At 30.0% G+C, this 27,134-nt stretch overlaps 3 protein-coding genes and 2 pseudogenes across 3 annotated transcripts; 2 read left to right on the top strand and 3 right to left on the bottom strand.

The window, feature by feature from the left end:
- Positions 1-894: 894 nt before the first annotated feature.
- On the top strand, positions 895-4,717 carry LOC125864585 (protein SMAX1-LIKE 3-like). Its single transcript, XM_049544607.1, has 3 exons — positions 895-2,252; positions 2,908-3,088; positions 3,667-4,717. Exons 1-3 carry the CDS (start codon positions 1,105-1,107, stop codon positions 4,564-4,566), a joined length of 2,229 nt encoding a protein of 742 aa, XP_049400564.1. The 5' UTR covers positions 895-1,104; the 3' UTR covers positions 4,567-4,717.
- Positions 4,718-14,253: 9,536 nt separating this feature from the next.
- Positions 14,254-15,237, bottom strand: LOC125864601 (NDR1/HIN1-like protein 10). The gene has a single exon (XM_049544624.1). It carries the CDS (start codon positions 15,086-15,088, stop codon positions 14,396-14,398), a length of 693 nt encoding a protein of 230 aa, XP_049400581.1. The 5' UTR covers positions 15,089-15,237; the 3' UTR covers positions 14,254-14,395.
- A 3,277-nt stretch (positions 15,238-18,514) lies between these two features.
- On the bottom strand, positions 18,515-19,440 carry LOC125864604 (NDR1/HIN1-like protein 3; annotated as a pseudogene).
- A 2,555-nt stretch (positions 19,441-21,995) lies between these two features.
- LOC125864603 (NDR1/HIN1-like protein 3) lies at positions 21,996-22,784 on the top strand (annotated as a pseudogene).
- Positions 22,785-25,857: 3,073 nt separating this feature from the next.
- LOC125864605 (NDR1/HIN1-like protein 1) lies at positions 25,858-26,819 on the bottom strand. Its single transcript, XM_049544626.1, has one exon. The coding sequence runs from the start codon at positions 26,700-26,702 to the stop codon at positions 26,067-26,069; it is 636 nt and encodes a 211-aa protein (XP_049400583.1). The 5' UTR covers positions 26,703-26,819; the 3' UTR covers positions 25,858-26,066.
- Between the last annotated feature and the right edge of the window lie 315 nt (positions 26,820-27,134).

The following is a 27,134-nucleotide window of genomic DNA, read 5'->3' as shown; positions in this document are numbered from 1 at the left end:
AGTTAAAGTTATGTCTAGTCTAAGCTAGTTTCAATTTTAGTCCTCTTACACCTTTTTCTCTAGATACATGTAAAAAAATATGGTAAAAATTTATCCACATCAAATATTTACAATACATGTTATATATATATATCCACCCTATCAAATCATTTTCTTACCGTAAATTACTTTAATTTAGTATAAGTACTCGATGCAGATGTTTATTGAGGTACGTTGAGAGACTAAGCTTAAGCTTTTGTTGCTCCATATATATATCCAATAAGTATAGTACTATATATTATCAGCTTTAATTTATGAATTATAAATAGGTAAAAGATTAATATATAATAATTGCATGAAGGGAGAGTTCCACTTCCACATTCCATATAGTCCTAAAAGTAGATTTAATTTGTTGCTATACATATATTATACTAAATAAAAATCAGAGGTAAAGCTGAATTGCCTTTAATATTTGTACAATATAATTCCTCCTCCTTGTCACCACATGCATTCCACTTTCCACTACATATTTTCCTTTCAACCCCAAAATTTTTGCCTCACTTACAAGAAAAGAACACCCCACCCCCACCCCCACCCCAAAAATACTCCCACTTTAAAAGAAACTGAAAAATAAAATATTGTTTTTTGTTTGAATTTATGTGTCATTTTTTCTGGTCTATCTGAAAAAGAATGTCATACTTCTTTATTCAGAAATAATTTAATCCTCATCTAATTTCTCAATATAATGATTTATAGCTACACAATTGCTTTAATCTACACCCATCCTTTTTAAATATCTTTGTTTTCTAAAAGAAATTCATGTTCAGTCAAACACCGTAACGTAAATTCACATCATATAAGAAAACCCCCACCCCCTTTATATTAATTCCACTATCTTCTTCTTCTTCTTCTCTCTCTTTATACAATCCTAAAATAGATTTCATCTTTTAGCATAAACTTCCCAAAGGCTTCTTATTAGGGTTTTCTTGAGTTCTTGAATCTCTTTCTTGATCAATTATATTCTACTCAAACACAACACAAATTTTCTCTTAGTATACATGAAACCAATTTTTTTTTGTCCTAGCTAGGTCTTTCAAAGTGAATAACTTATCATCATACAAAAACATGAGAACAGGAGGTTGCACAATACAACAAGCTCTAACAACAGAAGCAGCAAATGTTGTTAAACAAGCTGTTACACTAGCAAAACGTCGCGGCCATGCACAAGTAACACCTCTTCATGTAGCAAACACCATGCTTTCATCATCAAATGGTATATTCAAAACAGCTTGTCTTCAATCTCATTCTCATCCTCTCCAATGTAAAGCCCTAGAGCTTTGCTTCAACGTGGCACTCAATCGTCTCCCAGCATCTTCTTCTAGTCCCATGTTATTAGGTCATCAACATCAACATCATTCTCAATATCCTTCTATTTCTAACGCGCTTGTTGCTGCTTTCAAGCGAGCCCAAGCTCATCAAAGGCGGGGCTCGCTTGAAAATCAGCAACAACCACTTCTAGCTGTGAAGATAGAGCTTGAACAACTCATCATATCTATATTAGATGATCCAAGTGTTAGTAGAGTCATGAGGGAAGCTGGTTTTGATAGTACTCAAGTTAAAACAAATGTTGAACAAGTTGTTTCTTTAGAACTTTGTTCTCAAAACCCTAAAGAAATAACTAACCATAACAAAAAAGTTAATCCCAATAGTCCTATTTGTGTTAAAGATGAGGATGTGATGAGTGTAGTGGAAAGTTTAATGAATAAAAATAGGAAAAATATTGTTTTGGTTAGTGAAAGTATTGATAATTTAGAAGGTGTGATTAAGGGGGTGATGAATAAAGTTGAGATTAAAGATGTGCATGATGATTTGAAGGAAATTAAGTTTATAAGTTTACAACTTTTGAGTTTTGCTAATATTCAAAGAGAAGAAGTTGACCAAAGATTAGGAGAGTTGACTTGTCTAATTAAGAGTTTAGTGAAAAAAGGAGTTGTTTTGTACTTAGGTGATCTTAAATGGGTGGCTGATTATAGAGCTAATTATGGGGGAAAAAGAATTATTAGCTATTATTGTTCAGTGGAACACATGATTATGGAAATTGGGAGATTGGTTTATAGTTTTAGTGAAAATGAGAAATTTTGGCTTGTGGGAATTGCAACATTTCAAAGTTATATGAGATGTAAAAGTGGTAACAATTCATTGGAATCTATTTGGGGTTTGCATCCTGTTACTGTTCCTGGTGGAAGTTTGGGCCTCAGTCTCAATCCTGACAGGTAAATAATTTAATTTAATACTGTTCGAGTTACCTTATTGGAAGGATAATCTTATCAGACATGATTTTGATATCATGCATATTGGAAAACAAAAATTGTACTAGGTGTTTGGATAATATTTTTGTTGAAGTTGAAAAAAAAAAGGTATTTCAAAATTAAAGTTGTGTTAGGGTATAAAGTTTGAATTTATGTTTTGTGAATGAAAATCATTATTTCACTTGAAATATTGTTAAGTATTGTTTTTTCCAAATGTTCTTTGATGTTCTATATGAATATATGCCTTGCATTCAATCTATATTGTTCAGATTCTTCAAAATGTCATGAATTCGTGTCAGATTTTTCAAAAACTATTTACTACTTTTTGGAGGACTCGATACGAACGTGATGATATTTTGAAGAGTTCAAACAACATAGATTGAAAGACTGATGGAAGTTAGTTTCTTGGAATTCTTTTGATAAAGTGAGCAACTCAATGATTTTGTGGTAAAACAGAGAAAAAGAAAGAAAAAAAGCAATACTCTCTTTAGTTCATTACATTTATTTATATAATATAAAGTATTTATCAAAAGCTAGTTTTTTTTTTTTTTTGCATGTTTTAAGCAATGTTTGTATCAACTCATATAATTCATTTTTTATTTGTGAATTGTCTAAACAGTGATACACAAATTGAAGTTAGAAGTAAGACATTTGAAGGTGAATTCTCATGTAGAGAGGAGAAGCTGCAATTGACTAGCTATTGTAATAGTGACTCTACATTGTCAAATCTACCTTCATGGCTTAAAGATGAGAGGCACAAAAAGTACAATACTACTTCTAACCATCATCATCATGATCAGGTTATTTTCCAATCTTTTACTCACTCCGTTTTAGTTTCAATTTGTTTATCCAGTTTTAACTTGACACGGAGTTTTAGAAAGTAAAGAACACTTCTGAATTTTGTGGTTTTAAACTAAAGATATGTAAAATGTACCAAAATATCCTTTAATTTATGGTCTTAAACATGTCGTGTGGAATATTTAGATTAAAGAATTGTCAAAAAAAAAAAACATTTTTTTTAAATAGAGGGAGATTTACTGTTTAATTATAGATTATACCCTCTTTATACATGGTCATACACATATTATATATGAGTTATACATATATTATACATCTGCCGGCTATTTTAGTTTAATCAGTTAGATGGACGGTTATTTAGGTTAATTCTCCAATCTTTTTATTAGCTTTTAAAATATATTGTTCAGACTCTTAAAAAATGAAGCGTATCAAATCCTTTAAAAGTAGTGCATTTTTAAACGATCAGTGTATACGAATGTGACAACAATTTAGGAGAGTGTGAACAACATATTAAAGCAGTTTTTTCTTGTTTCTCCTTTCTCTTTTTTCAAGAAAACTAACTTTTCTTTTCCCAATTCAGGACTATGCATCAGTCAAAGATCTACACAAGAAGGGGAACACAACATGCAATTTGCCATTTTGGGCCAATAGAAAAACATGTGAGACAGATTCTAGTACACCAAATTCTGCTTCTAATTCAAGTGATGTGATCATGGAGATGGACTACAATGTTCCAAAGTTTAAAGAATTCAATTCTGAAAACTTAAACATTTTATCCAATGCATTAGAAGAAATTGTCCCATGGCAAAAAGGAAGTGTTATACAAGAAATTGTTGCAACAATATTGCAATGTAGGTCCAAAATGATAAGAAGAAAAGAAAAAAATTTAACCAATGAAGCAAAACAAGAAACTTGGTTATTTTTTCAAGGCCCTGATGTTCATGCCAAGGAGAAAATTGCTAGAGAATTAGCCAATGTTGTGTTTGGATCATACTCGAATTTCGTATCGATTGGACTAAGCAATTTTTGTTCTAATTTTAGTAACAAAAGATCAAGAGATGAACAAAGTTGGAGTTACATTGATAAATTTGGTCAAGGGGTTGCTTGTAATTCACATTGTGTGTTTTACTTGGATGATTTGGAGGAAATTGATTATTGTTCACTAAGGAGAATCAAGAAGGCTATTGAAAGAGGAACAATTACTAATTCTTCAAGTGGTGAAGAAGTTAGTCTTGATGATGCTATTATTATTTTGAGTTGTGACAATTTTGGTTCTAAGTCATCAAGAGGTTGTTCACCTAATGTGAAGCAAAAAATTGAAGAAAAAATTAGCACAAGTTCTAGTTGTGTTTCTTTGGATTTGAATCTCTCTATTGATGATCAAGATTTATCAAGTGATGATGGTGATGATGCTATTGGACTTCTTCAAAGTGTTGATAGATGTATTTTTTTCCAAAATTCAAGAACTATGGTAGTATAGGATTTATTATTATGTTGATGAGGTGATTTACTTAATTTCTTTGTTTTTTTGTTTTCTTCTAATGTTCAAATAGTAGGTCAAAGAGTTGTGATATCTCTCCCTCTTTTTTTATGTACTAAAGTTTTGTAAGTAGAACTTCCAATACAATTCCTTAGTGCTACTTTTCTTCTTTTGATCCAAGTTTCTTTTTATACCATGGCAACATGAAAGATTTATATGTCACTAAAAAATATTTAAAATACTAGCATTTTTTTATTTCGTATAATATTGATCTGAGATGAATTTGAACAAAATAATATGATAAATGAGGATTTATATCAGGGATGGAGTTAACATTCCGATTATAGGTTCAGCTACACTCATTAGTTTTGGCATATGCAGGTCCTGCATTTGTATTAAAAAGTTGACTTGATATGTATAAATAATTTGTTGAGAACCCAATAATTATTTTTTTTTCAAATATAAAATTACAAATTTAAAATTCTAGCTTCGTCTCTGATTCATATAACTGATTTCAACTTACAATGGGTTTAAGTTTGATGTTCTTATCATTGAATTCATAGAACTTTTGAAAATTACAAGTTAAAATTTTAGTATTTATTAAAATACCTGTTAAAAATATTGAGTTCAACTGAACCATAAAAATCATATGTCATCCATCTCCTAAGTGCATGTACATATGAATTAAGAGAAAAAAAAGAAGACTAGATATATCACCACAAATATGGTGGATATCATTATTATTGAATGATTTGAAAGATACAAACATATTGTATCATCATCTCCTTTTTTTTTATTATCTAGAAATGTTTAGTGAGCTTATGGAAGTGGACCCTCTCCAGTACTGCTCTTGCCAATGATTCAAGCATATCACAATTCACAAAAAAAAAAAAGTAATAAAAATGTGATGCTTCTAACTAGGTAGTATCTTTTTACAAAGACAATAATAATAATGAGAATTGAACCATACTCCTATATATTTACTTTGGGGAACAATTAGCTAGTGTTTGATGATGTATTCCAAGAATGGCATTATGACATTATCATAGTGAAGTCTATCATGTTTCACCTTTTATTGTATCATTTCAAAGTCTATATCATGTTTCACCTTTTAATAGTGTACCAATTAAATTTCAATAATAAGAGTGACCATAGTTTTTTTTTTTTTTTTTTTTTTAATTTGATAAGCCTATGATATTTGGGGAAAATTTACAAACATTACATCTAATTAACAAAAATTTCATGCTAATTTTATTGAGCGATGGATTGACGATAAATTATAAGAAAATCTAGTTAGCTAGGAATTATTTAGTAATGAATTCGTTGGGGATTATAAATAAATTTTGTTTCTGATTCTATGTTTTCTAGTAGTGATTGAATTATAATCATTATCATAAGTTTCAAATTCTAGGAACTGCAATATACTGACCCAACTAATATAGATTGATTAGTAGAAATACTACCACTAGCCATTTTTCAATTCGTTTATTTGAAAAATAGTCACTATCATGAAGTTTGAAATTTCTATATCTGGAATGACGCCTATTGATCACTTTTCGATTAGGGCCTTTATTTGAAAAATATCATTGTCATGGAATTTCAAATTCTATTGATCAAACTTTGTGTCAATGATTATTTTCTAGTTACAGAAGCTAAAAGATGGTGTTTGTGAATTTTATTCTCTAGATTCATATTGCATGTGACTCGAAAAATCCTTCTAACTAGTATTTTCTTCATATTCATGACTCAAATTCCAAAAATTATAAGTGAAAATGTTAGCTTGCTGTCTCTAAATTCAAACACTTCTAAAGCTGTTTATTTGAGATTCTTTTTAATTTTTATTATTTTTTCTTCTTATTATGTTGAGCTGTGTGAGATGCTCTTTGTCTTTGTGATAATCATTGGCATCTGAGGATAGTAAAAATTCATGAAAAAAGCAAAAAAGATAAATTTAATTTTATTATGTCACCGACATTTTTTCTCATATATTTTTCACCTTTTCTAAACTTTGGAGAATAAAAGAAAAAGGGTAAAATAATATTTCCTTCTTTACATTGAAATACAAATTTTGTTCAAATACTTTCCTTATGAATTTTTTTTTTCTTTTTTACAGATCAAAAGTAAAAGTATTGTTATTTTCACCTTTGCCTTTTTTTTTCCCTCTTTTTTTTTTTTTGATTTGCTTTATTTGCTTATATAAGGGAGCATAAATTAAAAAGCCAAGAGACTATAATTATGTTTTTTTGTAAGATTCTAAAATGTAGTAGTCGTAATCATTTTCTTTTGGCATCTGGCTTAGGGATTAAGGAAAACTTTTTCAAATTAAGAATAAACAAAGCAATCGATCGAGTTATGTATATGTCATAGAATTATTAATATTTGTGAAACTATTAAAATGGGGAAACTTACATAAATTTTACTAGATACACTCGAGTTTGCAATATTACGTATGTTATCAGATTTTGGTTTGTTCAGATATGTCCAGATATGTGTATCTCGATTGAGATACATGTGGTCAAAATTAGGTGTAATGTGTTCTAGATACATTATATCCAAGTGGATTCACATGTACATGAGATACATACCAAATCTCGCTCGCCTCCCTCGCCTCTCTACCATCTCGCTCGCCACTATCCTATGATCTAGTATCCTAGATACATGTGAATCACATTAGATATATACATATACATGTATCTAAGTGGGATTCACATGTATATGGGATACATAACGAATATCACTCGCCTTCCTCCTCATCTCGCTCGCCTCTCCTCCTATTATTTTAGTGTATCTGGCAGCAAAAATATTTATCGATCTAAGTGTATCTTCCTCAATATACGATAGAAAAATCTTAATTAGTGATAAAATACGTACTATTTTAAAAATATAGATAATAATAATAATAATAATATATATTAGTGAAATATGTCTAATTATATAATTTTTCCTTTATACTATGAGTCCTTTAAAAAAACTCAAGTAACTTAATTTAAAACGAATAATATTTCACCATATTTTTTTACCCAACAAACACAAAGTCGTGTCATTAGATAACTAACAAATGAATTGCGATGAAATGAGTTTGGAAAATATTAACTTTTCCACTTTAATTTATAAAATGAAATCCAATAAATCTCAAAAGAATTAGCACTACTTTTCATGATTTATTATTCGTTTTGGAAAAAAAAAAGAGAATCACTTTAATTTTACTTACTTTGATCTTCGTAAACCCAACATTCTTATCTCTAAAAAGCATTATGTAAAAAGTTAGTAGTAGAATATTAGCAACGTGTTATTCCCCAAAAACATCTAATTTAAAATAATCCAAATTGATTTAATTTGATTAAAAATTAGAGTTTCGAAACAAAAAAGTTATTAAAATTTTCTAAAGAAGAATCTCTTAACTTTAAGATGTGCTGTTTTTCTTTTCCCTTTTTTTTTCTTGTTATTTTTTTTTCTCTTTTTCTGAACTTTAAAATAAAAGTTTAATTGCGCCAAAAGCATAATCTGTATTACTTTAAATTAAATTTATCACTATAAGAATGGAATTTGTCGGATAATACCTGGCTTTTTAAAAGGGTCTCAATTATCACTTCATTTTTTTAAAAAAAAGAAAAATTAGATTAAATTGATGTAACAAAATAACGTCAGTGTATTTTTTATTTCTTAAAAAAAAAAAAACTTGTTATAATTAACTAGTATCCATGATTCGTTTAATATGGTATTAAAGTTAGGGCCTCCAATTTCCAAATGTGGGTTCCAAATAAATTGTCCATGCCCTACAACAACAATTTTTATTTCATAAAAAAAAATAACTTATCTTGTATTTAAGGTTCGTTTAATATGGTATCAAAGTTAAGGCCTTTCGAGGTGGCTTTTAGATAAATTGTCCATACCCTGAAATAACCATTTGTATTTCTTAAAAAAATAAAACAAATAACTTATTATATAACTAGCTAGTATCCAATATTCGTTTAATATGGTATCAAAGTTAGGGCTTCTCGGCTCCCGATGTGGTTCTAGATAGATTGTCCACACTCTGCAACGATCAAACAGTGTCTGGGCATGCACATCGTGAGATTGGATAGTCGGGGTGTGACGAGAGAGAGGATGATGAATGGAAAAGAATCTTATATCATGATGAAAGGCGTCCTGGACTTTCTTACCTGAACTTAGACAATCTCATGCATTAGCTTTTGAGTTTGAGTTAAATCTAAAACTTTTTAAACGATTGACAATATATATATATATATATATATATAAACATCACTTTTTGTCTTCTCCCGTTTTCATTAGGGCAATGCAAAAAAGAGAAGGATTTTGGTCTTTTTTTCCTCTATGTTGATAGGGCATTTTATCATTTATTATTTTTTGTAGAAAATTGAAAAAACTTATTAATAATATTAAAATCATAATATTCTAGAATATTACTCATGAGACATATCGAAAGTTACTTTTAAGCAAAGTCTGAATAATTAAGTATAGCAACAAATTACTAAACCATCTATAAGTCGGTGATGAAATTAAAAACATACAAAATTAGCATATAAAAATATAGAAACCAAAATTGTTTAGGATTTGATATTTGTTAATTTATTTATTAATCCATATTTAAATAAGGTTGTACTTTTCCAATCTCTAGTCAAATTAAGTTTGACAAGTTTTACACTATTATAAATAGAGATGCTTTTTTCAACAATTGATAGTACAATAAGCAAAGAACTATATATAATTACTTTTCTTTATTCGTGTAAATTACTTTTCTTTATTTGTGCTAAGCTTTTATTCTAATTCTCAAATTAGTTTTTCAATCCCAATCATGACTAATTTCAGTGTTTACGTTGGAAATTTGCATGAAGGAGTAAGCAATCGCGTATTATATGATATTTTAATTCAAGCAGGATTTGTTATCGACTTATATATTCCTCGTGACATAGAAACTAATAAGCATAAAGGTTTTGCTTTCGTTAAATATGATACAGAAGAAATTGCAAATTATGCTGTGAAACTATTTTCTGATATAGTTATACTATACAATAAAACATTAAAACTTGCAATTGCTAGGCCAATGGCAACACCAATTATTCCCTCTAGACCAAGTAATAATCGAAGAGTATATGGGTAATAATAGTTAGTAACATGTTTTACGTGTTAGTATTTTGTTCTGATTTTTTAAAATTTAATTTGAACTTTTGTATTGGTGAATGATGGGCAAAATAGTCACCATGATGTAATTAAGTGAATATTTTGTATTTTTCCACTCTACTTTTCTATCCAATAGAGGCCTTTGCAGTAAAAGGAGGTCGTATGTTTATTTTTACTTTTTCTAAAAGAAAAATTAAAGGTTTTTGACTTTTATAAATTGGGGATTTTTTTAATTTTTTTTTAGCAATAGTACATTAGGGTTAGAGAGTTTGGATTGATATTTTTTGTATTCTCTTTTATATCGTAGGTTTGTTTATCACCACACCATTTGTTAATTATTGAAGTGTTTTATTTATTTGATTATTTTTTCAAAACTATTGAAATATTATTTACAAAAAGTTTTGTGCACGTAATTGATCGTTACTTGAAGTCACAATCATATTTTTTTTATAATGATCATCTTTTATGATAATATCACTATTAACAGTCAAGTTTTCTTTGAAATCAACTTATATGTATGTTATGTTATATAATATTGCTATAGTAACTAAAATATATCTAAACAAACGATACTATTATAGAGATCATCCACATAAAAGAAAAAGGGGGGGGGGGGGGGGGGGGNGGGGGGGCAATGGTCGACATAAACTATACAAATATAGATCTAGGTGATGTATGGTGTAGTGGTGAAATTGCTTTACCTTTTATCAGAGATCTCGAAGTCGATCCCTAGATATGGAGAAAATCCTGTTGCTGGCAGTGTCGCCCTCAAATGGACTTGCAGAACGCGATCCAAATTTAGTCGCGACATCAATGTGGGCTCCAGATATGAGGGGAAAAAAAGATGTATCTTGCAAGGAAACATATATATATCCATCTTAGATTATTGAGATGTGAAAGAATTTAATTACATGGAATCTTTAGATTATCCATTAAAAGTAGAGAAGCAAAGTGAGATCCTCCACCATGCATGAACTACATATACATTAATGACTGAAATATTCTTTATAATAAAGTATTAATATTGCAGAAAGTGGACAGCCCTTTTAACACCAAAAAAAGTTATCTTTTTAAAAAAACTTTTCTTATCTCACACTACTTTTATTTATGCACCTTTTTACGTACCTTTTCAGTGCATTACCTTTTTTCAACTTTTCATCATCTTATCACAATAATAATAATAATGATATTTATCAAAGAACAACATATACAATATACTATAAAGATATTATATGAACCTAAAGAACACTTTCTTATTCCTCTCATCGTGCATAAGGGAACTTTTTGTGTAAAAAAAAAATTAGCACATGAGATTTCAGACATATTTGCTTTTAGTCCAATGATATTGAGACACATGAAAAGCACTAGTAGGTAGAATTATTTTCGATTTTTTGAGTGTTTGGATATAAAAATTGTGAAGTTTAGGAAAAGAAAAAATTAGTGCTATATATGTTTTCAAGTTGAAAATGGTATTTGAAAATTGAAGTTATGTTTGAACCTAATACAAATCAAAATTATTTTTCAATTTTTGCAAGTGATTCTGTAATTCAACTTAATTGTAACATTTCTATATTCATATTTTTGAAAAAAGTGGAAATTATTGCTTGTGGTCAAACGTGCACTTAATTTTACAAAGAATCTATGACCAAATTTTTGGAAAAAAACTATAGTATAGTGCTTTCCTTTTTTCTTTTTTTTTGAGTTGGGCAGTAGTTATCCATTCCTCATTGAGAGAATATATTCCCTCTTGTAAGAATATGGGAAAATATTTGATTCATATGTATTATATATTCTCAAGAGTTAAAAATAATTTCAAATAAAAAGGAAACAATATTCTACTAGCAATTCATGGAGCAAAACTCTCTAGAATTGTCACAACTCAAGTTCATGAAGCGTATTATTTGTCTGGCCCAAAAAACTCTATAGATTTGTCCCTTAGGCTATGTTATCATCAAGCTTAAAAACTCTATACATACGTATACTATGTAAATTTTTATCATATCTTTTTCAAAAGTTTATCAGACTAAAACCTATCAGTTGTTTGATCAACCAAACCTCTAACATGAGCATCACGAACACACACATATATATATATACTATTTGTTTGTATAATTTTTTTGGTCTAGGGATAGTTTTGATCTCTTAATATGTATTTTGGACATAAAATTAGTGGAACCATTTTGGGATTGAAACAAATCAACTTTTTATTTCCTTAAAAATATATATTCCTTAATAAAAGATGAATTATTTTGTCTATTGAAACTTCTATGTGAAGCCTTGATGGAATATAAGACATCATCATTATATAGGCAAAATCTTTCACCTTTTTCTTTCTTTAAAAATACATTTCTTAACTTCATTTAATTTAAGGAAGTTGCTCACCTTTTAACTTTTAGGAACCTTTACAAAATTCCTTCCATTAACTTTTTAGTGAAGAGTCACTTTACCAATATGGATTGTGGTGCAATGGTGAGACTGTTTCACGCTTAACCAGAGATTTTGGGTTCGAACCCTAGGTACAAATTTTTTTTTATTGGAAGCGTCACCCCAAATGGTCCTGCGCTATTCGGATTTAGTGTTGTTTTTAAAAAAATATTTGCTACATACATTAAAGAGTAATGACCCCAATTTGGTGACTTGCAACACTAATGGACTCAATAGTTGAGCCCAATACATTCCTATTTACAGTGTACTTACTAAGCCCAACAAAGTTCACCAAATATTCTTATTGGGCTGGCCCGCTACTCATATTCTTAGAATAACTAACTGATGAAATATATCCAATTGACTTCTGAACAATTACAACATTACTGTATAGATTATAGAATGTGTGGGACTAGGGGTGTTAAAATCAAGTCCAACCCGTTCAATTCGTTTAAGTTTGGATAGGTTAAAATTCGTCAATTTATTAGTTCAACTCATTTCATCCCATTAAGAATTTGGTTGATATACAATTCAAATTGACTCATAAGAAATCTTATCAAAATATTTTTACAAGGATTTTAAAAAAAATTTAATATGCTATTTATAGTCATAATAAAGAAAAAAAAATTATATACAAAAAATTTATAAAATATCAAATAAAGCAATTAAAGCTTACTAAGAAGTGAGTGGATTGGGTTATGACTAGCATTTTAGTCAATTGAAGCCCAAATAGTTTTTGTACATGTCAATAAACAGTTCATTTATTAACCCAGCCCAATTTGATCGGCCTAAATTTAGCCTAATTCACTCGTTTGACACATCTATCTTTGGAGCAACACATATAATGTGTCCTAGCAATTTCTCTTTTCGTGTTTATTTTAAAGTGAAAACTCATTACCCATGGGCCATGCCTCATCCTAACGAAATACTTGTCAAGCATGACAAATTCTAATAAACATTTAAGAGTCGATAAATGAGATAAATTGAGATGGATGGAGTACACATTAATGAGAAAAAAGATTAGTTGGTGAATCATGTTATTTTTTAATATGGAAAGTGACTGTTGATTAGTCATATTCATAATCCGGTTGGTGGCATTTATAAGTCAACACGTTCAATATTTGTTTTGTTGTTTCAATGTATCTTTGCTTTGTAAGTTCTAATTTAGAATACTAAAATCGATGATTATATATGAAAAAATTTAGTAGCTCAATTGATTGATTATCAAAATGGTTACTTTATCGTTGAAGGTTCAATTCTCCACTATGTTGTCTCTCCCCCATTTCCTTTACCCTTAATTTGTATGAAGAAAAAAAAATACTAGTTTAATATTCCAGTATTTGAAATGGATATGTGAAAGTGCTAGTTTAATACGAGTCGAGTTGATATTGATAGTCCAAAAAAATGATTTGTATCTCATCCGTCAGGTAAGATCCTGTTTTTATTACTTATCGATTAGAACCTCATGGAATATCAAGTAGTGTAACGTCATTGATTTCTATACTAAAATGCCTTATGCCTTCTTTGATTTCGAAGCTACTAACATAACAAGATAATGAAATTGACGTTAAGAGATAGCTCTTTGCTACGTAATTACTTATTGAATTCCTATCAAGAAATAGTAGTTGGTGAATCGAAAAGGACTAAAATGTAACATGTGTTGTCAAATAAAGGGGTGCAAGTGTAGTTTTTTATAAATGAGAGGGCGTCTACGTGCAATTATTAATGGATTGTTATTGTGGATTTTCTTTTCAAACTTATCTTTTTGTATTTTTAATGATCGTGGTGTCTGTCTAGCCAACAGGTACGTACTTGGTAATCCTGACCATCAAGGCTATGTCAGATGGAAAAAATCACCTAATGTTTTTTTGTTTCTACTAAAATTTGAACTTAATAAGACCTCACGACTCTCAACTACTTCATTGACTACTAGGCCACACCCTTGGGTGCCGGTTCATAAAATGTATTTTAGCTCACCTAAAATGAGAAATTTATGATCAAACTTAATGTAATTATTAGGAGTAATAGGTTTGGATTAGGTATCTCATTGACCCACCTAAAAAATTTTAATCAACACCCAAATTGAAATAACAAAAGCAAAGAACCATTCCAATAATGACATTAAAGAAGAAAAATGTACATTATTTATTTCACAACAATAATCAAATAACAATAATACATATGTCCATGAATGCTAAAGTCCAAATGGAAAAAAAACAAAGAGATAAAATAAAATAATAATACTCAAAAAAATATAATATATCTACCAATCAAGATGACATCTAGTTTCTTCAAAATTACCAGATCTACCATTAGCCTCCAAAGGTACCTTAAAATCACATTCAATTTTAGGCTTAATTTTGTGAGTTTTAATCCAACCAATCTTTAGCCTAATACGCATATTAAGCTTCACTTCAATCTCATAAACTCCTAAATTCTTCTCATTAATATAATTTGATTTCTCTCTATCTCCCAATAAAACCAAACCTTGTCCCTTAAACACTGGATGCAAAATGCTAGTATTTTTGTGACCTTGATAAAATGGTTCCAAATTTTGACTAGCAAATCTCTGACCACCATATATAGCTCTTGCTTCTATCGAATCGTAGTAAATCCCAACGCGCTTGTTAGGGTTCCTAATAGTCATGTTGAGTGCTAGATCATAGTAGAGGGTGTTGTTTGTAGTGGAATAATCGAATTGTGTCAACGTGGCATCTGTGACATAGAATTTGACCTTGTTAGGACGTAGGACTAGCCAAAGGACTAACGCGATGACTCCAATGATGATGAGGAGGGTGAAGATGATTTGGCAAATGCAAGTGCATAGACAGTTGAAGAGACAACTACATGGGTTGCAACAACTACCACCACCGCGACTACGGTGGTAGGTTTTGGTTGGTGGTGGAGGAATTGAGGGGCCATAATAGGCTCCGTTTAAGTTAGGTTCTGGTGCCATAACTTAAACAAAGAAATACAAAAGATGTGTTGAGTTTTTTTGTGTTTATGAGGATGATGTTTTAGTGGATGAAGATGAATTATTTGTATTTTGGTAGGTATATATAGGTGTAAATTGTAATATGGATATGTGTGTTTTCTTTGTATGATTATAAGTAGAAGAAAAAGGCCGTGTTTTGGAGTTTGAAGGACGCGCTAGTTTATTTATAGGTAGCTTCTTAGAAATTGTGCCTAACAATTACTCCCTCGGTCTGTAATTACTTGTCCACTTTTCCTTTTATAGTTATCCCTAATTACTTGTCTATTTTGACAAATCAAGAAAGGATAAATTCTTTTTACCTATTATACCCTCAATTAAATGACTAATTATTTTGAAAAATGTGAAACTTCTCATCCACTTCATAATTAATAGGGGTAAAATGGTAAACTCACTATGTCATTAATTATTTTCTTAATAGGTGTGTTAATTCAAAAGTGGACAAGTAATTAGAGTTAGAGAGAGAGGGAGTATGTGTATCAAAATTATACGTCATTGACTTGGTATTTAGTCAAGACTTTTATTAGACTTTAATAGAGGCTAAAGATGGGTACTTGGTCAATCTTTTATGATTTTAGGTGATTCTCATGACCCCACAAGTTAGCTTTCGGGATTAAATTAGGTCTGAGATTTATTTTGTTGTATAAGTATCGTGATATCAGAGTCAGACACGTCAATTCTTGATTTTTATCTATTGTTGGGCCTTTGTATCATATTATGGAAAAATTATCTAAATACACAGCTTATTTTACCATAATCTCTAAAATTTCCTATCATTTAAAAATATTTCAAAAATTCTCTCTCGGATACATCACTCTCCTCTCGCTGATACATCCCTATCCCTCTCATATACATCCCTCCACTCTCTGATACATCTCTCACCTATGTATCCAGATGTTCAGTGATATATCAGGAAGTCCAGTAATATTGTATCTGAAGTCCATAAATTTTAAGGGAGTTTGTAATTTGAAAAAGAGTAGGAAAATAATATAATTAGCTCTTTAACACTATGTTATTTATGTAAGTTATACTATTATCACCCACAGTCTAGATATTTAGTTATAGGTGTGCGAAGGATCGAATAGGTAAAACTACTATATTTCCTATTTTTTTCGAGAGAAGTCTTCTAACTCGTTTTAAAACGTTGAAGATAGGGAGAAGTTGAATTTCAATTCCACAATTATACACATATTGCTCATGTGTACGTATGGGATTTGTGACTAAATTGGAATCTAAATTAGTACATTATTTTTCATATAATGGTGGTAACTTAGATATTTTGAGACAACTTTTGTTGGGCAGCTGTGCTGTCTATTTTTGCTCCACTTTCCCAAATATGCCATAACACAACAACATTATCCTACCAAACTCTATTTTCGTATTCATTATGAAAAGGAAAAATGTTACACTTATCTATATTTATTGATTTTTACAACGAATTTATAAGTTAATATTATCATAATAATTGAGTTTACAATTAATTATTTATAAATATGAGTCTAATTTCGTATATATAAGAAATATTCCGTTTTAATCCAACCAGACTTTAGCCTTTTATGTATGTAATAAAGCTTTACTTCCATCTCATAAATCCACGAACTCTTGTCATTGTTGTAATTCGATTTTTCTTTATCTCCCAATAGAACAAAACTCTGTCCTTTAAACACTGGATGCAAATTGCTAGTATTTTTATGACTAGAAAATCTATCGCCTCCATACATATTATCTCTTGTTTTAATTGAATCGTAGCAAATCTCAACATGCCTATTGGTAGTCATGTTGAGGGAAATCGTAGTAAAAGGTTTTGTTCGTGTTGGATAAATCGAATTGTGTGAACATGTCATCTGTCACGTAAAATTTGATTTTGTTAGAACGTAGGACTAGCCAGAGGACTAATAATGCGATGATTCCGATGATCATGAGAAAGGTGAAGATAATTTTGAACAGGTAGTTGAAGAGGGCTACATGGATTGAGTTCTGGCATTTTAAGAAATACAAAAGTAACTAAAATTGTGTTTATTTTGAAGTATATTACATATTTAAGCAAAAATATGTTTTTGTGTTAGATTGGAACTATGGAATATTGGTAAGCAATAGGTGATTATATAATAATTAAATAGAAGAAAAAGGTCGTTTGATATTTTCAAAAGCACCTTCTTAGAAATTGAACACATTGTAGCAACGAAGATTGCGCGTGGTATATATTTATTATCAAGACTATTCTCATTGAAAAAATCTCCAAATTCTTTCGTCACATACAATTTAAGTGTTTTAGTTTGATTGGATATGAAATTTAAAAATAAAGAGAAATTCTTGAATTTTGTAATCTTAAATTAAAAATATGTGCAATCTTTTAACTCTGACGGTCTTAATCCTGTCACATGGAATCTTCGAGTTGGAAAACTTAAATTGGGATATAGAGGGAGTAGTAGTATAAATTATTTTTGTACATTTTCAAGTAATGATATAATAAGAAAAAGTCACTACCAACAAAGATTGTGATAAAGTGGTATATCGAAGTTTTGAGGTCGAATCCTCTGAGTACGGAGTTACCTTTGTTACGAAGTGCTTTATTCCCAAAGTGGGACTTCTTGGCATGACTCCAAATTTAGTCGGACTCCAATGTTAATATCGGACACAAAAAAAAATCACTAAAATTACATGTCTCGTATTCTAATTTGTAGTTTACCTCTCAAGTGAAAGTACTTTTTTTCACTGACTAAATTTGAATTTACACCGAAAAATCTCTCAGTTTAAATATTTCCTAACAAACGCAATTTCTTATACTACTTACCTCTCCCTCACAATTATTTTTTCGCGATCGATCATTATCACTTTCATATTACTCTTTTTCATATTTATTATGAAGCCAAAACATGTTAATTTCACATGTCTGGTCTTATTGAAGTACCAAAATTTGTGTCACAATCAAGACAGACAGTTTGGCAAATGGCTTATTGGCTAGTCACATTCACAAGTCTCCATCATTTATTCATTTGTAAGAAAAACAATGTTATTAGCTTAATGTCAACATAAATTGATCTAATAATAAAATGTATATGGTTAATTTCTCAACGGATAGTTGATTGCACTTGACGTTAAGTGGTAACTCTACCTTGAAATGACTCGAACTCATATATATCAAGTAAATATAGTTGAGCTACTAATTCGAGAATCCACATTACATACCGTGGCAGATACAAGATTTCAACCTTAGCCTTTTCTTGACCTTTACTTTATGTTCTCTATGTGAAAAGGAAAATGTCAACTTTGCCTTTTCTTCAAAATTAAAAATTGGCTTTAATACACTTTAATTAACTTCCAAACTACTATATTAATAAACAAAAAACTATAGTATCCAAATTCCAGAATAAAGAAAATCAGCAAAAATAAAACAAACTCACTATTTATTAACAACCATAATATATATCCAAATAACAAAAAAGGAGATAAATCCCCTAATCAAGAAATTATACTAATGTGATCCAATAAATAAAGGAAATACAACAAATCACAAATAAAAAAAAAATAAAAAATCTACCAATCAAGATGGCACCTAGTTTCCTCAAAATTAACAGATCTGCCACTGGACTCCAAAGGTACCTTAAAATCACACTCAATTTTGGGCTTAATTTTGTGAGTTTTAATCCAACCAATCTTTAGCCTTATACGCATATAAAGCTTCATTTCCATCTCATAAATCCCTAAATTCTTCTCATTATTATAATTTGTTCTCTCTCTATCTCCCAATAAAACCAAATTTTGTCCTTTAAATACTGGATGCAAATAGCTAGTATTTTTGTGACCTTGATAAAATCGTTCCAAATTTTGACTTGCAAATCTCTGGCCTTGATACATACCTCTTGCTTCGATCGAATCGTAGTAAATCCCGATTCGTTTATTAGGGTTCCTAATAGTCATGTTGAGTGCAAGATCATAGTATAGGGTGTTGTTTGTAGTGGAATAATCGAATTGTGTCAACGTGACATCTGTCACATAGAAATTGACCTTGTTAGGACGTAGGACTAGCCAGAGGACTAATGCAATGACTCCGAGGACAATGAGGATGGTGAAGATGATTTGGAAAATGCAGTTGCATAGGCAACCGAAGAGGCAGCTGCAAGGGTTGCAGCTGCTTCCCCGTCCATGTCGATGGTAGGATTTGGACGGAGGTGGAATGGATGGGCCATAATAGGCTCCGTTCAAGTTGGACATAGCTTATAACAAAAACAAGAAAGCCAAAATTAAGTACAACTTTTTTTGTTCTTTGTTCCTTTGGTGTAATATAAGATGAAAAAAATATATAGATGAGAGTTATGATCCTATGGTGAGTTGAGGTTAATATATATAGGTGTTTGTATAGTCTATGATTTAATGTGTATAATATTTGAGTAGGTAAAATATGTTGAATTGGTAAGCAAAAGTGGATTGATTTGAATAAAATACCGTGTTTTTATGTTCTTTGAAATGACGACGCGATTGCTTCTTGGCAAGACTTCACATATAAACGCTACTTCATTCTCAATCAGAGATCTCGGATTCGAGTTTTTTTAATACAGAGTCATCTTCGTTAGGTATGGAAATTTCCGACATGATTTCAAATTTAATCGGACTCCACTATTAATATCAAACATTGAATGAAAAAACAAAAAACTTAAAACCTGTTTGAATTGACTTTTAACTTTTAATTTTTACGTTTGGCTCGAAAATCAACGAGTCGTAAGAATATTCAAGCACGGAAGGCTTGTTTACTAAGTACGTAGTATTTAATTTATTATTGCTAAAAATGGTAAGAGACGTAAGCTTGAAATATGAGATGAATAAGAAAATAAAATGTCTAATCATCGAAAGAATGTTTAACATAATGGATAAAGTCAGAAAGAAAGAAGATTTTTTTATGAGCTAATTTTGATGTCTTAAGTTCAATTAACTACTCTAATTTTACTATTTCTATTCAAATTAATAATTAAAAACAAAACACAATTTTGAATTTTACTGTGTTGAAAAAAAAGAAATTGGTTTTCTTTTAGTTTTTTCAAGAGGATACATCAATAACCTCTTTAATTTATCAGTAAATTTTATTTAGACATTAAAATATGGCATATTTCGTGCGAATACATGAATATATGATAAAGTTATCCTATTAAAAACATTTAGTTTAAATTTAGAAAATTCTTTTATAATTTCTTATTACATAAATTAGTTAACCACATAAAATATGACTCATATATGATATAGTAATACATTAGCCTCAATTGGAACATTTTTTTTTTTTTAACTTAAGGAACATGCTTGAGGTTTTACAATTCACTGAATCTAATGTATAATTAAGGAAAATGTCATATTTTAAGTAATTAACTTATCTAAATAAACGTTTGAAAACATATTCAAAGCATTTCCAAAATTGACTGTAAATATCTAGTAGGAATACTTTATGATGTATTCAGTTGCTCAAATAAAATAGACCATCATTTAAGAAATTATCAACGTATTTAATTAATTTTTAAAGCTTCAAATCATGACTTTCATTATCAGACAAACCACGTGTCCTACTAAACTGCTTTAAAAAATCAAATAACATCAAACATATATATATCATTTTCACTTGAAATTGTCTTCATAGAAGTTTCCACTCTTTCTCTATTTCCTTTTTATTTAGTAATGAACTAAAAATTCAACAACATATAAGTATGAAACTAATCTTTTATTTACGCGTGACTTTATTTTTTAAAAAAATAACAGCGACCCTTAAAATACCATGTATACAAATTTCAACATCAATGTATATTTAGTCATAAAATGAGACTTTCCATTACCTAATCAACATATATATGATACCTACATGGAGTATTTGATTTTGACTATATTGTTTGAAATATATTTTATATTAAATCCGAGTGGTTAGGTTGTGAAATGAGAAAATGCTATAGAAACAAATGTAAGCTAATTATAATTAAAACCCAATTGGAAACGCATTACGTGTTCACGCAGGGTGAGGGAAAGGATCGCACCTCAAGAAATATGATGTAAGTTGTCTATGCTAATGCAAATTTGTGATCTATAAATCACGTGAAGACAACCTTATTGTTACTCTAGAGGCTCCTGTTCAATTAAAACCCAAGTACATTGCATAGATTATGTGAAAAACTTTGATGGGGGATTTCTAGGAATAACGTAAACAATAAAACTTTGATGGGGGATTTCTAGGAATAACGTAAACAAGCTTATATGAAACATCGGCACAATCCTATGTAACTCAGCGACAATTTAGATTGTGAACCTTTCCCTTGCGATATGTATTTATACAAATGTAATTATATATATTGACGATTGACCAGTAATTAAAGTAATTCACACTTTATTTGTGGAATCAGACTGAATATATCATATATGATATCGTTGTAACGAATACCCTAATGAACTATGTGATGTTGATTCTTCCTTCTACTTGACAAATTAGACAAGAAGGAAGAATGTTCCAACGTCCCCATCACAATATAGATATTTTAATTATAATACCACTTTACTCTTCTCATAATATCCCATTCACATTATTATCTTCTTAACTAATTAAACATCATATATATATATGCGAAGAAGACACTGAAAAAAATAACAAAAAATGTCTAAAACTTAAGTCAATAACTATATCTTAATTGGAAATTTCTAAGAAGACAATGTCAAGAGAAACCGTGTCTTTCAAATAAAAAATACGGCCTTTTCTACTATTCAATTAAATCCACATTTGCTTACCAATTCAACATTTTCCATTCTACACATTAACCAAAGTTTAGTTAACAAACACCTATATATATTCATCTCTACTCACCAAAAGTTACATCATTCTCAAAGCAACAAATTATAAAAAAGAAGAAGAAGTTATACGTACTTAATTTTAACTTTCTTGTTTTTGTTAAAAGCTATGTCCAACTTGAACGGAGCCTATTATGGCCCGTCCATTCCACCCCCGTCCAAATCCTACCACCGTCATGGACAGGGAAGCAGCTGCAACCCTTGCAGCTGCCTCTTCGGTTGCCTATGCAACTGCATTTTCCAAATCATCTTCACCATCCTCATCGTCCTCGGAATCATTGCATTAGTCCTCTGGCTAGTCCTACGTCCTAACAAGGTCAATTTCTATGTGACAGATGCCACGTTGACACAATTCGATTATTCCACTACAAACAACACCCTCTACTATGATCTTGCACTCAACATGACTATTAGGAACCCTAATAAACGAATCGGGATTTACTACGATTCGATCGAAGCAAGAGGTATGTATCAAGGCCAAAGATTTGCTAGTCAAAATTTGGAACGATTTTATCAAGGTCACAAAAATACTAGCTATTTGCATCCGGTGTTTAAAGGACAAAATTTGGTTTTATTGGGAGATAGAGAGAAAACAAATTATAATAATGAGAAGAATTTAGGGATTTATGAGATGGAAATGAAGCTTTATATGCGTATAAGGCTAAAGATTGGTTGGATTAAAACTCACAAAATTAAGCCCAAAATTGAGTGTGATTTTAAGGTACCTTTGGAGGCCAATGGCAGATCTGTTAATTTTGAGGAAACTAGGTGCCATCTTGATTGGTAGATTTTTTATTTTTTTTTAATCATTTTCACATTTATGGAGTTTATTTATTATTATCCTTTTTTTTCATTAGTATATTTTCTTGATTAGGAGATTTCTCTCCTTTTTGTTATTTGGATTATATTATGATTGTTAATAAATAATGAGTTACTTTTATTTATGCTGATTTTCTTTGTTATTATGAGGATATATATGTTAGTTTGTTTATTAGTTTGGAAGTTGATTATACTAATTCAGTTTGTTAGTATCTCACCTAATATATTTAAGACGATAAGATTCAAATGACACTTTGATATATTGTTATCTGTTAGTACATCATTAATTTAAGTTTAACAGATCAAAAGTTCAAGATTACCTATCTTCAAGGTCATCCTTGTAAATCACCCAAACCTCCCCATTTCTTTTCGTTTTTACAAAAAATAATCTTGGTGGGTTGTTTTAACCTTTTACTCCGCTTGTCCTATGGAAAAAATAATGGTCAAAAATTCAAAATCAACCATTTCCAATATAATTTAGTGCATCTCTTTTGACCAATCTGAATGGTATTGGGCTGGATTGAGTCTCCTAACATGGGGCCATTTCTCTGTTCAACCATCCCAACTATTACCATCACAGTTTTATCACTAACACATTATATCAAGAATTGCTTAGACTTGTCAGAATATTTTATTTAAAAACTCGAACTAAGCGTTGTTTGATCAATTGAACGTCTTATTTCCCAGTAAAATGTTTTGACTAGACACCTTATCTCATTCTTCTATTAGTTAGTTAAGTTAACCACGTAAAATATGTCAGTTCCTTTAATTAAACATTCACTTCAATAAGTCATACAACCTCACACATTTCTTGAGATGACGCGTATAATTAAAAAAGATGACATATTTTATATGACTAACTTCAATACCTTATGTTATGATTCAAGCTCAACTATCAAGATATTATCTGTTTTCACACAACCCCTCTGAATATATCATCTCAATATTTTTTAATCTTATAATTTTATGTCGTTGGATTTTAACTAAAGGATAATAATAATTGAATTATGAACTCACTCTTCTAACTATTTCCCTATCATTCCAACTATTTGAGTTTATGTGCCACTTGTCCATCTTGGACTTTTATAGATTTGGTTTATTGTAATATTGGACCATGAAAACAACGAGCATAAAAGCCAAAATGGGCCAACCATAGATAGAATATTATTGGATGTCATATAGTACAATAGAATACAAATAAAAATTAATCAGAGATGGGACATATACTATAGTCTATATTATTAGGTCATCCACCTATTCTTCTATTTTAGTCACATCTCTTTCTTACACGTAAAGTGCATTACCCATTTTTGTCTTCTCCTCAAACCACTATTTATAATCATTCTATTAACGTTAATTAGATCTCTTTATAATCGTCAATTTTTTGTAATAGTAATATTTAATTAGAAACTCAAGTTTTTTTAAAAAAAATTGATAATTATTCATGTTATGGTATGTTATGTTATATATTCTTTTATTCATATAAACGACATTATTATAGAAAGTTGAGTGTATCTACTTTTTGCTAGTCTCTTTCATTGTTGTCCGATGACATAAAGCCACATAAATCTTATCTCTTTGATACCAAATTTTCTTAATCATAAACACACTTTCCCACTAATACTCTACCAACAATTCACTAATAATTAACCCACCTACTGCTAAGCACTTTCATAAAGTGTCAAAAAATATCTCCTTATAAAATTAGATCACATATATTCGATCTTAAATTATCATATGATTGAACTGTAATTGTTATTATTAAATCATAAATAAAAACCAATAATTATTATGACCCCCTCCCCCAATTAGTACACCTAACTTGTAGCGAATTCAGAGAGTAACATGCAAATTTACAAAAACACATTTTTCATGATCGATAAATTCTGAATTTGCCGCTGCGTTAAATACCATCCCTAAAAAAGTGTCATCATGAACATTGAAATTGTGGTATAGTGAAGAGAGACTTATGAAACAAGTTATAGTTTGGTAAACAGCCTAAATCAGGCAGTACATTAAAATTAAATTATATATCACATGGGTTGCCCCCTTCTATATATTTCTAGACTAATCAAAACAGGTCACATGTCCCATTTTACCTAACTTTTAATATAAAAAATACAAATAAACAATAATTAAGTGCACAAAATATTTCACGTTAGCATGATTAGAAAAATTCACTAGCCCTCAAAACCATTGAAGAGTAAACTTCAAAGCCTTAATATAGGCATGTGAAAGAAAAAAAAAACCAATTAAATCAACTTGAATACAACTGCAACAATCCAAGTTAATCAATTATTTTAATTATATATAAATTCTTTATGATCTTAATTAATTATTTGTAACTCTATATATTATAGTAGAAGGGAATATCTGTCACTTTTATAGGCCCCTTTCATTAGCAAAAATACAAATAGAAGAATCACCATATGTAATAGTCATGAAAAATACCCTTTTCACATAAAGAATTAACTTTTTTTAATTTTACACTCAATCTATCATATTCGTATTAGAATTCATTTTAATTCTGAATGAGGAAACATCAAACATATATTGAAAATAGAACACTATCTAAAAAAATAATTTCATAATTAAAGGCTTGACTAACTCAAAACCTTGTATTATGAATCAAGAAGTACTTATTACTCATCTACAATCATATATCAATAAACAAAACATAATTTTTTAAAAAAACATAGAGTAAACATCAAGTAATTATTAGAGTAAACCAAAAATTTCTTACATGATCCAATATTTCACCAATCCCTAAAAACCTTAGATAATCGAAAAAACATATTTCTAAAATTTTTAATTAACAAGTAAATAATTTATTTAATTAAAAAGAAAGGACAGTTCGGTGCACTAAAGCTCTCACTATGCATAGGATTCAGAGAAGAGTCACAAGACTTATTATACGTAGACTTACCTTACATTCCTGCCAAAATGTTTCCAATTACAAGAACTTATTATACGCAAACTTATCTTATATTCCTACCAAAATTGTTTCCAAGACTTGAACTCAAGTATCGTTCACTTTTACTTATTTAATTTCTAACTAATGACAATAAGAACTAAGAAGACAATTATTTGTAATTTATTTATATATATAATATAAGTTTTCCAATATTATTCTTTAGCAGAAAAAATGTACAGTTCATTCAACTTTATAGGACCAAAAATATTAAAACTGTAAATAGCAGAAAAATAAAAATTAGAAAATAAAAGTTGGTCCAAAAAAAAGTAATTAAAAAGAAAAATAAATACTTCCAGTGGCAATAAACTCCTCTGCTTCATCATCTTCTCCAAATTACTAAACACTCACATCACAGCTCCGGGCAAGTTGATATTTCACAGCGTTATTTCCGACGAAAATTCCGCCGTCGCCGGGATGATTTCCGAACGGTACATAAGCCGTACACGTAACATGTAAATGATAATGCCCAGTAGTAATCGTTCCAACTCTCCATTTCACACGGCCGTCAATTTTGAAATCGAGCCAAACGCCGCCGTTTTGCTGGTCTTCTTTCAGATCTGGTCCATTAAGAGGTGAAATCGGAACATTGTTACTGAAAACGAACGGCGACCATATGTTAACGTCTTTATGACCTTGATAAACTGAAGGAATTTGGGTATAATAAGTAATTTGTTGTTTGTGGTAGTTCGCGTATGTTTTCATCTTATCGTAGTAAATGCCGATTTTGTCGTTAGGGTTCCGGGCATATATAGTGATTTGAATTGAAGTGGAGAAGATATTGGGAGCGGAAACGTTGAAATTGAAGATTGTAGCGTCTTGGAGAATGAATCTGGGTTTTTTGGGTTGTAGAATTGCCCAGACTAGTAAGATGGTTAAGAGGACGACAAAGAGGAAAATGAGGATTCCGGCGAAGAGTTTCCGGACGAGTTTTCGTTTTTTGTCTTTGTGGTGAGTGCACTCCTTGACTGACATGGTGGTGTTTTCTCCGGCGGTCGCTCCGGTGATCGGAAAAGTAGTGGTGGAGCTGAAGATGTGGATAGTAGAAGTACTAGTGTGGAATAAAAGGGAAGTGAGTGGTTATGGGGATTGGTTTATCTATATAGAGTAATAAAGTGAGCAAGTGTCACTTCCTTAAAAAAAAAAAGGATATTCAAAATTTAACGACTCGATTAATTTGAATTCATATCGTATAAATATATAGTAGAATGAACTATGATATCAAAAGATTCTTCATTCTCATAATGTATTTATTTGTTCGAAATCGCTGATTAAAGATGAAGGTTAGAAAAAAACTATAAGAGGTTCATCTATATATAATGTTTTTATTCCTAGCGCTCTTCTAGTTTGAATCCACTTCTTGTTGAGATGAGGAAGTTTCTTGTCTACACCTGTGGCTTTGACATT

This window comes from Solanum stenotomum, chromosome 5 (genome assembly GCF_019186545.1).
Source record: "Solanum stenotomum isolate F172 chromosome 5, ASM1918654v1, whole genome shotgun sequence".
Taxonomy (NCBI): Eukaryota; Viridiplantae; Streptophyta; class Magnoliopsida; order Solanales; family Solanaceae; genus Solanum; species Solanum stenotomum.
Note: the sequence above shows the minus strand (reverse complement) of the source record. Positions and strands in the feature narration are given on the sequence as shown.

Bases quoted from the DNA above. Each gene is read 5' to 3' on its own strand.
- LOC125864605 (XM_049544626.1), bottom strand. From the start codon at position 26,702: ATGTCAGTCAAGGAGTGCACTCACCACAAAGACAAAAAACGAAAACTC.
- LOC125864585 (XM_049544607.1), top strand. From the start codon at position 1,105: ATGAGAACAGGAGGTTGCACAATACAACAAGCTCTAACAACAGAAGCA. The intron at 2,253-2,907 runs GTAAATAATTTA...TTGTCTAAACAG, and splicing joins CTCAGTCTCAATCCTGACAG to TGATACACAAATTGAAGTTA. The intron at 3,089-3,666 runs GTTATTTTCCAA...TTCCCAATTCAG, and splicing joins ACCATCATCATCATGATCAG to GACTATGCATCAGTCAAAGA.
- LOC125864601 (XM_049544624.1), bottom strand. From the start codon at position 15,088: ATGGCACCAGAACCTAACTTAAACGGAGCCTATTATGGCCCCTCAATT.